The following is a 16,608-nucleotide window of genomic DNA, read 5'->3' as shown; positions in this document are numbered from 1 at the left end:
ATTCATTCAAGCGGTCCATCAAGGTTTACGTAGTAACAAGACCATAACAGTGTGTGATATCTAATTCCTATAAAACTCGTCAAAAGTCATTGAGAACATTCGAACTATTCCTTGTTTTACTTCACCTTGGCAAACAAAAATACAAATGATACAGGTCCACGAAGAACGTGCATGTGTTTAAAAACAATACATTCCCATTAACAGGGAAGCGACCAAACAAGTGCAGTATGTGTTGCGTGGTAGAAGAGTGATGGTATACGAAATTTCCGGAACAGACAAGAGATGTGAAAAAAAGCAGAGTATGTTTGATAGTAATTTTCTTACACAACGCGTAAGTGAATTCAGATAATGTTATAGAGAGGAACTCAAAATCAACCGAAGGTGCACGATGAGCAGCAATTAAAGTTCAAGTTCAGATTTATTTTTCTCCATCTGCAACATAATAAATAGCACAAACGTACAATGTTAATAAAAAGGGAAAAAAATAAAAAATGAGTATGATAGGATAGCAGGGTATATCATACATTTGATGAGAATTAAGAAGTGAGACATTATTTCAGTGATTGATAACTATAAGTTTTGGAGTGAGATTGGGACCCACTAAAAAATGAAGCTTGAAGATTGTGAGTTCCTCCAGTCAATATACATACATTAAAAACAACCCCAACAAAACAAAGTTGCGTGGTCACCAAATTCTGTACGTTACTTAATTATTTTTTAGGCCGTTGTCCAAGTCAAGCGATTCGCTTATTGATAACGGTCTCCTCCACCTATATTTAAAGATTTAGATTTGCTGTGAAATATATGTATTATTTTACATGATTGTATATTTGTGATGTGAACTCTTGTTTATATTTTCATGACTTGTGAATAATATGTTTGATATTGTCATACCTATTTTTTATACAAGTGGAGAAATAAAACTTACTGAAACTGAAACAGAATCATTGAGCTAATTAATCATGTATTCAAAAATATGCCATATTGTTTAGGGGGGCGATTAAACTAAATAAAGTGTATAAATCCGGCAGAGACGAGACTTACTAACAGGATATAACAAAACAGATACATGAGCAAAGACACATGCACCTGTAAGTACGAATAAGATACAAAGAAAACGGCGAGTTGAGAAAAGAGAGAAGGAAGGAAAAATAAGAAGAGAGGAAAGACAGATGGTCAACGATGGTACAGTGAGTCAAATGCACAGATCACAAAATACGAATATCTTTGTCGTACTAATATATCCACGAAATTATTACTTATTCATAAGATTGCGAAAATATTCACTTCAGTTTGCTTTTACAGCAAGTTTTAATATCATCACTCAGTGCTTTACGAAATCTTGGCCAATCATGTATAATGAACGTGTTTTACGCTAACAGTGACCAGTAACAAAGGTAAATTTTATTCTCCAAGTCGCCTAGTAGGATGTTTATGAATTGACAGATTTGTATGAAACGTAGTAAGTAAGGCAGGTGAAGTGCTGTCTCCGATATAAACATAAACGGTCCTTGTCGAAATAATATAAATCTTTCATTTTTAACATTCATTTTTTTTTCAATAAGAAAAAAAAAGTGAGTCTGTGTGAGATCGTCTGAAAGAGATAAACATAATGCGGAGTGTGTTTTTGTTTTGCTCTGTTTGTTTGTTTGCTGTTGTTTTTGTAAGAGGCGTAATCTGTCTATTACTAAGCATCGCAGCATTGGAAAAAATGACGAATGTTACCCCAAGTCAACAAGCCATAAAGTAAATAGAGTGAAATCAGGGTAGCGGAGTAATTGGCGGTGAAACTATCTGTGTTTTACAACACCAGTGTTTAGAGGTATAACTGTGGGGTCTATATGCACATATTACCGACTTGGAATTTCCAAGCGATTATTGTCAACAGTAATCCTTATAAACTTAATGTGGGGAACATCTTCTTTGGGAAGTTCATCAAAGAAAAAAGCAATGAGAGCACAACTTCAACTTTAACATCGTATTCAGGTGGATGAGAAATTCGCTTGACTGAGTTCAGCTTGACGTCTGCCATATAGAGCACAGTAAATTTCAATTCAATTTTCTATTTTTATTTCATTTTTCGACAAGAATATACAAACATCACTTTTTTAATAATAGAAAATAAGGTGTGTAAAAGTATGTAGGATAAAAGAATGTACACTGATGATTGTAGCACCTTACGATAATTATACATCGAATTAAATGTGATACAGACGAAAAAAAAAACTATCAACAAATCAAAACCTTAATTGGTTGCAGACAAGTTGCTATACCAGTGGCGGATCCAGGGGGAGCACACCGGGAGTGCCCCCCTTATTATTATCATTTTTTTAACAAAAGAAATAAAAAGAAAAAAAGGGGGCGTGCCCCTTTAATTTTGTAAAAGCGCCCCCACCCCCTTTACGGAATTCCTGGATCTACCCCTGTATACAGCCATCTCGAAGATAAAGATTCTGATGATTTTCTGTTCCATTATCTCTGATAATTCAAGAAAGCTTACCAAGTGCCCTTTCTATCAAAATGGGAATTTACCCTCGTATATGTATGCCGATGCAGTGATTTCAAATATATCGTAGGAGAAGACATTGAAGTTTTAGGAACAAAGATACATTATGTAGTCCGTAACTAATAAAAAAAATAATGAATTCTTAAAGCTTTAGTTTAATCCATAGCTGGATTAGAGTATACTACAACAGTTTGAGATGTCAGTTGTTGAACAACATAAAGGAAATGAAGTGATAATTCCACATATTTTAATTTTCTAGCATAATTTGATTTGATTTATTGGCTCCTGTAGTTATTAAACGAACTTATTCACGCAGAGGAGAGAAGATGTGGTGTAATGGAATTTATCCCCCCCCCCCCAAAAAAAGAGAATGTCGTCCTATATATACGCCTTAGACCAGTTTTAATTGAATAAGAATTTCAACGTAATAAAGTCAGATCCTGGGTATCTATTCCAAGTTTATCGAGTCACTGCCAGCAACAAGTGATAGCCCGATGGTGGTGTCGCTGCCCAGAAAGCAGTAGATGACTGATTCAAATCTCACTGCTATTGTTTTTCCGACATGTTTGTTGATAATGATTATTGTAAAATTGTAATTAAATTGTAAAAAAGAATGTCGTCCTATATATACGCCTTAGACCAGTTTTAATTGAATAAGAATTTCAACGTAATAAAGTCAGATCTTGGGTATCTATTCCAAGTTTATCGAGTCACTGCCAGCAACAAGTGATAGCCCGATGGTGGTGTCGCTGCCCAGAAAGCAGTAGATGACTGATTCAAATCTCACTGCTATTGTTTTTCCGACATGTTTGTTGATAATGATTATTGTAAAACCAGGAGTTGCGATCTTAAACTTTAGAGGGTGATATTTTGTTAAAATCTGTTAGGCTTCAGCCAAAGTTGCAGTATATAGCTTTGTTCGGTTTCAGCCCATCTTCTCCCCTCTGCACGAATGATAATTTACTGTTTTCTTTCCGGTCTTTACTATTTCATTATTTTGAAAGGTTTACTGACGGTACCAGTTGTGAAGTCATAGGTGAAAAAAAAATCAGGAATATTAGATATCAGTTGCGTGATTAAAGTTTTGCGGATAAAAAAAAAAGCTGCTGAAAACTACTTATCCAATAGTAGTGAGCCATGGAGTAAAAATGGAGTCAAAAGGGGCCTGAGCTTTCAATCCTAGCAGAATCTTCGTCAGAGGCAAAATGACAAACAGACAGGGCAAGCAATCACATAAGGACTACACACAACAAGAACAGTCAGGGAGGGCTAGGGACACAGTACATAGATAACAAAAGGGACGGGTTGGAGGTCTTGGGCAAGGAGCCCAACAGGTAAAGGGCATGAAGGGAGGGTAATTAAAGCAGGAGGGGGGACAGACAAAAGCAGAGGAGGGTCAGTGATGATCCAGAGGACCATGAGAAGGATATAAGGATGAATAGGGAGGCAAAGTCAAACAAGATAAGGAACAACAGAGGGATAAAGAAAGGAAAAGAGTGAAATGTAGCAACAGCATAAGGGGGGGGGGGGGAGGCTGAGCAAGCAGCGAGCCCTAACCTGGTGTACCAAGAAGAGGCAACAAAATGAAAGTGAGAGTCAACCAACAAATTCAAGTTACCAAACATTTCAAAGTATATGTAAAATAATAATAATGATAATAATATTGATAATAGTAATAATTATGATAATAGTAGTTATATATGAAAAAAGGGGAAAAGCAAAAAATCCTAAAGGACAGATGTATGCATATGTTGATATGCATGCATATGCATATATATAATGTAGAATATAATATATACTAGTACATGATATATATGATTATATATACACAATATTATTATATATATGCACATATAAAAACAAAATAATACAAGTGTGTGTGTGTGTGTGTGTGTGTGTGTGTAGGTGAAAAAGGGCTGTATGAAAGAGACTCTGACAAGAGGAAGGAATCAATCGGGAATAAAAGGGTTGCAGTAGGAATAAGTTTAAATCTTATAAGAAAGTTTCTGTCTGAAACTACAGCTGAAATGTTTTTTCATGCTTTTCATCTTCTCATTTGGATTTTTCGAATTCGCTGTTTTGTAATCTTCCAAATAAAGATGTCACAAAACTTTAACGGTTGAAATATTCATACCTGCTGCTTTTTTTTTTCCGATGCACTGTTACGAACAAACATCCAAAATAAAACATGGATTGGGATCGTGCTTTCTCCCTTATGGGACCAAGACTGTGGAATCAACATAACATTCCGGTACACCAACTGTCATCTACAGAAACAGTCAAACCAAACGTAATTTGTTCTTGTCACACTGAGGATTACATAACTGTAATCCATAATGTAAAATCCACAACAAAAAATTATGTTCCTCAACTAGTATGTATTTGTTTTTTCCCCTTCCCTGCTGTCATGTTTGTAAAATGTACTAGTGTATTATTTCCTCCTCTTCTTCTTTGAAGCGCAATGAGCACCGCTACTACTACTACTACCTCTACTACTACTATTGTGTTTATTATCTATGTTGACATTGTAGGGTTTGAGTTCTGACAGTTAGTGAACACTGAAATCACGACATAGCAGTAAAGAAGATGATTTGCTATAGGTTTATCTTCTCGGCAAACAAAAACTAATGTCTGCCATTTATCTTCTCATTTCCTGGCAAACAATACCTGGATCAGATCATTGTAAAATAGAAAGTTGAACATATTACTAGATACCGCTCTTCATTACATACGAATCGTATACACTATGCTGCCATCTTGTGACAACACACGGAGAGTGAATACGTTTCTCCACTTCGTACACTGTGCGATATGTGATGTTTTTCGGATCTCCTTGCGGTGCCGCATCACTGGAGCGCTCTACCACCACCAGCGTTTGGGGTACATGCATCAGCCCCTTCTACTGGCGACCGCCGCGCCGAAGCCCTCCCAATAGGAACGCTTCTCTCTGCTCTTCTGCTAATACGTCCGTTGGTACTTCCCGTGAGAACGTCGTGTTCTGTGGAAACGGATTTATGAAGTCGGAAGACAGGACATAAGGGTTAATAAAGTGCTCGGAAAACTTTTCAAACACCATGGAAGTATGTTACGTGATGCCTCCGGATGGATAAACATTATGTGATTTAGTTTCATGGAATATATCGGGACTCGGATACCATAAATCGTGGCCAGAGCAGAGAAGCCAGAGTGAATTCTGCGGTTTGTCGTCGCAACGTACCGACAGGCGGAGCGGTATTTGAAATGATGTTGCGGGGCGCTATGGCGTCCCTTCTCCGCATCTTGTGGGTGGCGGCTGTTTTCCACAGCTCGGCTTTAGCCGCATTTAACGTTCACGTCTCGACATTTCTCGAACCTGACATTTCTATATTTAATATTTCGTTAAGCGGTGAGTGGACATACGTGTTGCATCCAACTTTGACAGGTGAGGATGCGAAGGAACGTGTTCAAATTGACAGCAGCACTGGGGATGTATCGCTCAGTGGCGAATTAGACTGTAGCTTACTCCATGAGAATCCTTTCACTTTGTATGTACAAGCACGAACAAGCAGGACTAGATCTGATCAAACAGAAATGAAAAATGGCCTGTCATCATCTACATTGGTGCCAATAGCCATTCATGTTCATGGGAATGGCTGCCATCCAAGGAAAGCGAGGAAAAAAGATTTTGATTCTCAACATGGCCATACTCCATTAACAGCAACTCAGCCTCAGCAAATTCTTGTTGAGTATCCCGAAGGAACATGTTGGTTTATTGGAGATATCCTACTACAGTTGAGAAGTTTCCTTCCATCATCTCTAAAAGGATGCCCGGTGGTGTATGACCTTCTTGACACTAACACAAACCAGCTTGGTGTTGACCCCAAAAGCGGCATTCTGACCATGGAGCAGGATATCTTGTGTGTTTTGCAGCACCAGTCAGAGAGCGTACTTGGATCGATGCACATACCGGAGTCGTGTTTATCGAGGGGTCAGTTTTACCGCTCTGGGGATGAGGAAGATGAAGTGATTCCAATATCAATTGAGCTGCAAGCAGCAGACCAGGATCAAAGAAGTGACCAATCACGTGGAGATAAATCTGGCCACGGCAAGGTCGTTTTGAATCGTTTTAGACGGCAGGTCCGAAACACCTTCCCTTCATTCAGCAGTACTGTGTACACACAGAGAGTCCCAGAGAATGAGGATCCCGGATATGTGGTAATAACGATCACGGCAACTGACAATGATGATGGTGTCAATGGCCAACTCACTTACAGCATGACAGCTCAGTCAGATGCTCGGAGTGGAGCCATGTTTGACATCAATCCAGACACAGGTCTGATAGTGACGACAATGGCTCTTGACAGAGAAACGATAGAATCCCACACATTTCGTCTCACTGCGACTGACGGTGGCACACCACCAAAATCTGCCACTACCTACCTGACCATTTATGTGGACGATCGCAATGACCACACCCCCATATTTGAGCAGCCCAGCTATGTTATTACCACCAGTGAAAGTCAAAATCCGGGAACACTGATAACCAGAGTTCAGGCCTCAGACGGGGACATCGGGGACAATGCAAATATTCGGTATAGCATTGTGAATAGCCAAAGCCCCAACAACGTGTTCACAATCAATCCCTCTAGTGGAGAAATCAAAACACGAGAAAGGCTTGACAGAGAGCGCATTGAACGGTACAACTTGATTGTGATGGCGCAGGATATGGGAACAAATCCAATGAGGAGAAATTCTACAGCAGAAGTGTCCCTGACAGTTCTAGATGTCAACGACAACTCTCCCCAATTTTCACAAGCATCATATGAGGTGTCGGTCAGGGAAGATGTTGGTCCGCACGACCCTGGTAGTCAGATTCTCCATGTCATCGCCACAGATGCCGATATAGGTGCAAACGCTGAAGTCCACTACAGCTTGACGTATGGCAATTTTGAAGGGCGCTTCCGAATTGACTCCAACAACGGATACCTGTCACTTCAGAATGCGCTCGACTTTGAAACTGCTAGAAGCTACCGTCTGACTATACGTGCCCAAGATTCTGGCAATCCACCGCGGGAGAATACTACCACTGTCACTGTGACTGTCATTGACGTTAATGACAATGGACCCCAATTCACCCAGAATGTGTACCAGGGAATCGTGAGAGAGGATGTTGGTGTGGACTACTCGATTCTGTCTGTCAATGCAAGAGATGATGATGAAGGAGATAATGCTAGGATAACATTCTCAATCCCTAATCCTCCGAACAACTTTCCGTTCGATATCGGACCAACATCAGGCGCCATCACTACAGTCATCAACCTTGATCGTGAGTTGAATCACCAGTGGGAATTTAACGTCCTTGCCGTTGATGGTGGGGAGATTCCACGGAGTGCGACGGCTTCAGTCATGATCACAGTCACCGATGTAAATGATAACCCTCCCACATTTCCGCAGGAGAGATATACAGGTTCAGTGAGAGAGGATGTGTTCAGCGGCTATGAAGTCCTAACTGTCGTGGCAACAGACCCTGATGAGCAGAACACCATTTCGTACAGGATTGCCGATTCAGAGGACCCCAACAGACGCATCCCATTCGGCATCAGGAGCCAAAACAACGAGGGAGCTATTCAAGTTACCTCTCAGCTGAATTACAATTCCAAATCTTTCTATTCTCTCACAGTCACCGCTTCTGATGGACAGTACGACAGCACCTGTCTAGTCCTTGTGAATGTTACCGATGTCAACAACTATGCTCCTGTATTTCAGAACTCACCGTATAATGTGTACGTCAGCGAGTCGGTTTCCATTGGCCACGTCGTCGTCCAAGTCTCGGCCTCCGACAATGATGCGGGATCCAATGCGGAAATAAGCTACAGCATGGATAATGTACCGGAGTTTGAAATCAATGCAGAATCGGGAGAGATACGCACCCGAGTGGAGCTAGACCGTGAAGCAACGTCCCATTATACGCTGTATGTGACCGCCAGTGACCACGGCGACATCCCCCAGCAGTCCAGAGCATTTGTGCAAATTACCATACAAGACATCAATGATAATGCTCCTGTCTTTGCCACAGCGAAGTATGAAGCAGAAATCCAAGAAAACTCAGCTCCACTCACCAGTATCACCACTATCTCTGCATCAGATGCGGATCAGGGTAAGTTTGTATTTAAATTTCATCGTCTTGCATGAAAGGAAACATACTAGGAACCATAATGAAGATTTTGATCACAAAGTGGGTAAAGCATTATTTTTTAGCATTTTAGTTTAGTCTATCAATAAAGTGATTTAAAACCTTTCAAATGATTCCTCACTTGTTACATTTAAAAAGGAATATTCTTTAAATTATGATCAAGAATATTCCATATTTCTTAAATATTTTCTGTGTTTAGCAACTTTCATACAAAATAGAGTACGCAGTAATGGAATTTTGCGATCGAACTCATCAAGTGACCTTGACATGCCAATATTTCTGATGATAGTACATTTTAGCATTTTAGCATTTCAGTTTAGTCGATCAACAGAGTAATTTAAAACCTTTCAAACGATACCTCACTTGTTACATTTAAAAGGGAATATTCTTTGAATTATGATCAAGAATATTCCATATTTCTTAAATATTTTCTGTTGTTAGCAACTTTCATACAAAATAGAGTACGCAATAATGGAGTTTTGTGATCGAACTCATCATCAAGTAACCTTGACACGCCAATATTTCTGATAATAGTAGTATCTCTCACTGATCGTCTCTATTGGATTATTAACAAGGTGTTAGTGGTATGCACTATGAAATAACAGGTCGTTAAGGCCAGCATGAAATTATGATGTGAATATACTACAAATGTGAATATGTCACCACTTTCTCTTTGTTTATAGTCGTAAAATTGACATTATACTTCCTCAACATGTCTTCAAAGTGTAACAAGTGGTATATTAAGCAACCATGAAGCACCTTGGTATTTCTTCTCCACTCCACAATCCAATGAATTAAAAATTAAACTACAAGATGAGTGCAAACATAGTCCAGAAGGGAATAAATGATCTTATATTGAAATATTCACAATTATAGTTTGTAACATTTGACATAACATTTATGTTGCCAAACTTTAAAGTCAACAAAGTGTTTAATTTTACTAAATCATACTTTGGACAATGACAGTGAGTGCTTTGGCCAGCAGAATGAAGAAGGATACTGAATAATGTTATTCTTGTATGTGGGTAACAGAAGTATGGAATTGATATGAAAGAGAACAGGTCATCTTTCTTCTTTATAACTTTATCACAGTTGTAATGGAGAGTCCTTTTCCGTTAAAAGTTTTGTTTTCACAAAAAATGCAAGACACACGTACAGTCCATGTAATAGTGTACATTATTTGCCATAACTACATCAGATAAAGATAGAACCATGTGGAAATATAAATCCACTACCCAAAGTATGCAATTTTTGTTTGTAGGCTAACTTGTCATGTTGAAAATTCCTCTCATTTGTAAGACATCAGCATACTTCATGTACATTCTTTGTACATTTCTCTGGATAGGATTGTTTCAAATGAAAAAAAAAATAGAAAGAACACTTTTTTTCACATCTTGGCCTGTGTGTTTGTGTGTGTGTGTGTGTGTGGGGGGGGGGGGGGGGGGGGGAGAGGGGGAGATGGTTGAAGTTGGCAAAATGATTGTCCTCTTAGCATTATTTATAGGAGTAACATACTTGTCCGGAGGTGCACAGCATAAATGCTGCAGGGCACCCATCATGGAGTCCATGTAATTGAAACACGGTGTGCATAGTGCACACTTGTGTTGGCACCTCCATCCCTCTGACAGATTGCCATTCTATCTCGCCCCAACGCAAAATCTGTAAACCAATGATGTTGCCCGGCAGATTCACAGCTCATGCCTATGTGATCATATATGCCTGTATCGTCTGCGGCATGTTGCGCTCACCAAAGCTGTCCTAAAAGCCTGCGGCGCATAACAACCATTTTTAGGGGATTTTGTTTCTGCGAGATAGGCGGTCATTGCCCTGTGAAGTTAAAGCGAGCTATGACAAGCCTTATTACATTTATTTTTCTGAGTGAGTGTAATACTGAGAAATGAGTACATTCATCCTTTCTCACATTTCTTCTTATGAAGGTCTTGCTTTTTTCCCACTCGTGACAATTTTGAATATGATTTTCCCCCAATGTTCTGGGTAAAGACTTTATTACAGTTTTAAGATACTATCATCACATGCATTTACCACCTCAAATTTGATTGTTGGAGTGAAAAAAAAGGAATATATAATGTAAAAATAAGACAAAAAACCCCCTGTTGTTGGGATTATCAGTATATCTGGATTTCAACCTCCACCATGACAAAAAGAAAATAAAGTATGTTTCTCTCATAAGGCTATTGAAAAAAGAAATAATTCTTAAATGTGAACAATAAGGTAAAGTTTATGCAATTGCTTTATAACTACCAGCGTATATTCAATGATGGCTATGACCAGAGGGAGTCTTTCTAAGAAAGCCAGGAAAAAAAATAAATGTCAATCCCAGGCAAGTTTGCTTTTTAAAACAAAAAAGAACAAAATAAAAAACACATCCAAGACACACTGTTTATAATGTAACATCTACTCTTTATGAGATGATCTTAAAATCAAGACACCAGTTTGTGAGGAAAGAAAAATTGCTTCCCAATAACCACCACTATTCCCCACATTCCTCAACTATTCGTTGCAACACTATGGAAGGAAACACTCTCTGTACACTTAAATACATTGCATTAAATACAACAGGCGCAGTTTAGTATTCAAAGTCCTGTTCAAAATGCTTTTGTCTGTAACAGCCTAATACACTATCAGTAACAATATAGGACTATTTACAATTAGGGTTGTGTGGCTGCTGGATGCATTAATACATCAACACTGTGAGAACAATTTTTCAAAGCATTAAATAAAAAAACAGGAAGAAAGAAGAACATTAAAACACACTGTAATCACATGCTGTTGGGCTTTGGAATTCTACTGAAATTATTTGTGCAGTGGGCTTGGAAGGAGCAATTGGGGGAAAACTTCTTTCCCCCATTGAATTGGACCTGCCTGAATAATGTGTGTGCGTGAAACGACAAAGCAGGGCACGCACTGTTGACCCTCTCAGGAGTGGACTCTGAATCGTGTGTGTTTGCACTGCGCCAGTGAAGTGTCCGCAAGTTAAGAAAGAAGAATGTGTGCGGGCATAACGGTTGAGAAAGAAACCCATCATTTTCTAGGGGATTTAGGTAAGAGGGTGCCAGACACAAAGAAGGGAAGAACATATTGTTATCACTGTATCTCTCCCCTTTCTTTCTTTTTTTTTCTCTTTCTCTCATGCCTATCTTTGCATGTGCATTATTTGAATCTATGGAATCCTTTGAGATTTTTTTCTTTGTAGGTTTGATATCTATCACACATTAAGCAAATATGGAGAGATGGTCCATTCAAATACAGCATGTATTGATAGATGATTCATTCAATTTGAATGTGAATGGAAATGCAGTATTTGAATGGGACTCTCCAAATCATGTCCTCCTAAAATTTATATCTGTGATCGTACTTCTGCTATGGTGACAATCCTAACCATGTCACACGGGATAAATATTTATATTCTTCCATTTTGTACCAATGTGAAAATGACTGGTGTGAACAATGGTGCATTTATGGCCAACATACTGTACTGTAGGCCTACATCCTGCACAACTGGTGATATGTAATGCAAAATGTGTCCAATGTACACCTATGTATGTACAAAATGTACAGACAGTTAATGATTGGGGCATAAATGGCACAATTTAGTCCCTTTTATACGTGCCTAAAAGCCAGTGTTAAAAAAAAAAAGAAACCAGATGGATGTAAAACAGCTAATTCGTATGTGTTGACAAAAAAAAAAAAATGTAACTATCGCTGTTTGCATTGTCATATGAAAATCCTTCTACAGTGTAACTTGAATAGTTAAGTGTGAGACTGCTATGCAAAAAACAACAACAACAATAATCCATAATTTTTTAAATCCCATAATGCAACTTGCCATGCGTGGTCTGTGCACTGTGTGCCCGGGGTCATGCTCTGGTCATTGTTTAGGCATGCTCAGTTTGGTGATTAATGTGCTTCAATTCCATCTAATAACTCTTGTTTGTGAATGGGCCTGGTTAATGTTTTCTGACAATCTCTAGTCACCAAGAAAGTCAGTGGGATCTTTTTTACGTTCATAAGCTGTGATTCTCACACCCACATGACCTTTAAGGGGAATTCTGGACCAGTTAACACTCTAATAGTCTGAAAAGAAAGTAAAGAATTTCACTAGCAGAACAGTGAAGATGTGAGCAGAACAGTGAAGATGTGATCAGAGTAGGATAAAAATTATTGAAGATATGAAATTGTGAAGTTTTGCTAATTTTCACAAAACACTGATTGAACAGTCAATATGAATGTACAGTAGTGGGTTTATGATATCATTGCCTCACAACTTGCCATGAAATTTTTACATAAAATCTCTAAATTTCAAGTTTTTAGTTCAAATGCAATTCTCAGATCCTGATATCAGACTGATCCTTATTTTGAAGTCACTCAAGAACAACATTATGTTTTGCACAATTTTATAAAACTGAATTTTTGAAACATTTTTTATACAATGAATGAAATTATATGAGATGATGACATCATCAGCTCACTCATTTGCAGACTCATATCAACTGTACAAGAACTGTTGTGCAAAATTTAGCAAATCTTTTTACAACTTCCTTACATTTAATCTGATTTTGATCAGAGTGCTTGCCTCTTACTAGAGAGGATGGCATAGTGGCATACAATATTGCTCAGTTGAACGCAAACCCATGGAACCATTTAAAAGCAAGGCAGACATGATATTGACTGAACCACACATATATTTACCTCTTTCAATTTTAAAGGAAGGAATGCCACAGTGTGGATCTGTACAGTAAATTAAAGTTTGGCTGTACAATCAAATGAATAAAAATGCATTATGTGTAATGGTCAATCATCCAGTGAGCCTTAGATAAAATTGTCAGCTGGTCAAGTGGTCAACAAGCAAATCTTACAATGCAACCAGAAATAGAATGTCAATTACATCGTGTCCAGTTGAGAAATCAAACTTCTTTTGGTACCATTGATTCCACAATTATATCTGTCCTGCAGTCCAAAACCCACATTGTGCTGTAGCGTATAGCAGGTATTCTTCAAATGTAAATAATGCTAGTTATAGGCATCCACACACTCTTCGCACAAGATATGGTACAAATCCTGCACGCATTCCCCTTGTGTATGCACATCTTGATGTGTTGCCATAGCAACCAAGCAGTACGGTCGACTCTGGCTGACCCTCTGGAGGCGTTGGAGTGGTCATCCCTGTGGCTTGAAGGAAGGCATTGTGGATGATGGCCGATGGAAAGTGAAATGAGTGACTTCTGCCTGGATGCCACTCTTGAGTGAACTGACTCAGAGATTTAAAATAAGGCGACTGCTGCATCAAGTTTCATAGGAATGCAGTCTACAGCACAATACACTGCATCAGCAGAACTTTATTAATGCCTGAATTGAAGGATGCACACATTTCTGTACCGTACTCTTCATCTCTGCTTATATTTCACTTCTAAATAATACAGATCATGCTTCATTATGGTTTGTATTTTTCCACTAGGATTGATAAAAGTACATCTAGATAAAATTTCATGAATTAAAAGAGTACCAACCAGGGGGGGGGGGGCGTTTCATCAACGAGTTCGTCGGAGTTTTCACCGACAAATTTGCTATCAGCCAATCAGACCAAGGATTTCATTAGCTTTTGACAGTTGTCAGTATAAATCCTTCGTCGGTGAAAACTCCGACGAACTCGTTGATGAAACGCCCCCCAACAAGATTGGAAGAAAAGATAGTATTGTTCAAAATCTGTTAAACTAAGGGAAAATTTACCCCCAAACATTTATCAGATAATTTGGCAAATTCAGAAAAATTCAATAAAGTTATTAAGGAAAATTTGCCAATCCATTAAAAAAGCCTTATTTTTTTTTATATGTTGGTTCAATCCATATCATAATTGTTGGATAAGAAGGCTACAACATTTCATTAATGTCACAATAGTGGAATGATTTAAGGAAAATGTAGAGAATTCTACAAAATTTAATCTTTTTTTAAAGGTGAAAAATGCACATTGTTACTGACAAATAGCATTATCCCCCTGCCTTCTGCAGTAGCTATAAATAAAATTGAGTGCTCTTTCACTGTGTTAGAAAGAATGAAAATATTGATGCATATTTTGGGTAATTTATGTATAATCAATTAAGGGGAAAAAGACGAGTTTATAATACAAAGGGAATGTATTGAGCAAATCGTGCAAATTTAGCGTCATGACTGCCTATCTGTGTTTTTCTACATAGAATTGAATGTGTTCACAGGGGGTCTTCACATTCCTTGATCACAAAGAAAACAAAAATGAAATGTATTGCTGATGAAAATCACATTTAAACAACATAAATGTTATTGTCTTCACATTTTCAGACCTTGGATGTAATATACATAGATCTTTGAATAAAACCCAAAGAATTATAGAGTGAAGATATATAGCAAAGTGGCATTGACCCTATTAAATGTGTCATGCCATGAAGTCTGGGCAAGCATTCATCTTTATGCAATCAAACAAGATACTCTGCTGTTTCAAATTACATTGTTGTACAATGGCAAATATTTGAAATGTACTTCTGACAAAAGTGCACATTTTTCTCAACCTTACTGTACTCGTATCAAGTCAATTGTTTGTTGTCTTTTATAATCCAATTCTGTCGTTCAGTTGATGACATATTTTTATGTTCATGCAATAGTCTACCTTTTTTTTTCATGAAAAAGAGAAAGATAAAAAGAATGTCCATGTGTCGGGAGAGTAAATATGAAGAAAGCGGATACCATGTTTGGGGGGACCAGTCCAGAGTCGTCGTTCGCGTAACAAGATTAACGCACCACATGTGTGACTAAACACACTCCCTGATGAGTCAATTGTGAAGTGCTCCTCTGTGTACGCACGTACAGATAACTTGCAATGCTACCAAGGACAGCTAACTCGGGGAGTCGCATAATTTCCATTGATTGCTCCAGCGATCCATCGGTGTGTGAGGTTTCACAGTCGGCCCGGCTCGGTAGACTGATTCACAAAGGGGGCGATTGATATTCAAATGCGGCCTCTTCCCCCCACTACTCTCTTGGACCGGCTCAATAGTCTTGGTGTAGGCGGGGTACGGGAGCGAGGACAGACAATTGGATATGGATCCTCTTTGGTTAATTCATAATTAGTTTATTTTGTGTGCACTTTGCAAAGGGTTCACTTTACCCGGCAGAGACAGATTTTTTTCCCCTCGCCTTCTCTCTCATATGAGTGTCTCTCTGTGTTTTCATATCTTTTGTCCCTATGTTTGCAAGAGGTGTTATCCGAGGAAAGAAGCTTTGTGGACATGATCTTTCATTCCTGTTACCGTGCATGGATTATCAGATTACTGTATGACACAGATGCTTAGAGTGGAAGGCTACCTATGAAAAAAATTAAGCTTGTTATGAAGGAGTATGCATGTTTGTGCCCATACAATGGCTCTTTTTACAATTTACCTTTATAATAGAGATTTCCCAATTGATGTTCTGACATTGATACCATTTCCTTCACATTTTTTCTTGTGTGCAGATGACACACATTTATTTTTCAGATGATGTTTAATAATGATCCAACTTTTATGCTTGACCACCAACAAAGAAAAAACTACAAAATCCTCATTCACACAAACACATCATATGCAGGATGTTAAAACAAAAAATATTACCAGAAAGCATTAAAAAAGAACAAGATAATGGCTCAAACTCCAAATAAAACAACAAGCTGAGAAAAACCCCACAAAAATAAACACACAAGCTAACAAACAAAACCACACATACACATAGAAAATATGCTGTACAAAAATATTGATATGGCTCAAGATTGTAACTGCTACAGTAGGTCATCTATCATAATTCATTGCAATAATGCAGTGATGTATAATATAAGAGAGATTTCATGCACATTTATTTTGTATGTACTTGTACAAGTTCTATCAATCAAAACAAGTTTCAGGTGAAA

The 16,608-nt window shown here is 38.2% G+C and overlaps 1 protein-coding gene across 1 annotated transcript in view; it reads left to right on the top strand.

The window, feature by feature from the left end:
- The first annotated feature begins 5,343 nt into the window (after positions 1 to 5,343).
- Positions 5,344 to 16,608, top strand: part of LOC139718140 (cadherin EGF LAG seven-pass G-type receptor 2-like) — a 168,677-nt gene continuing 157,412 nt past the window's right edge. Inside the window, exon 1 of the mRNA XM_071629623.1 lies at positions 5,344 to 8,642. Within this exon, the coding sequence (XP_071485724.1) occupies positions 5,747 to 8,642 (2,896 nt within the window). The 5' untranslated portion in view covers positions 5,344 to 5,746. The remainder of the gene's footprint in view (positions 8,643 to 16,608) is intronic.

The sequence above is a fragment of the Diadema antillarum genome, unplaced genomic scaffold, assembly GCF_040938485.1.
Source record: "Diadema antillarum isolate AM-2024a unplaced genomic scaffold, OU_Dant_1.0 scf00000089, whole genome shotgun sequence".
Taxonomy (NCBI): Eukaryota; Metazoa; Echinodermata; class Echinoidea; order Diadematoida; family Diadematidae; genus Diadema; species Diadema antillarum.
Note: the sequence above shows the minus strand (reverse complement) of the source record. Positions and strands in the feature narration are given on the sequence as shown.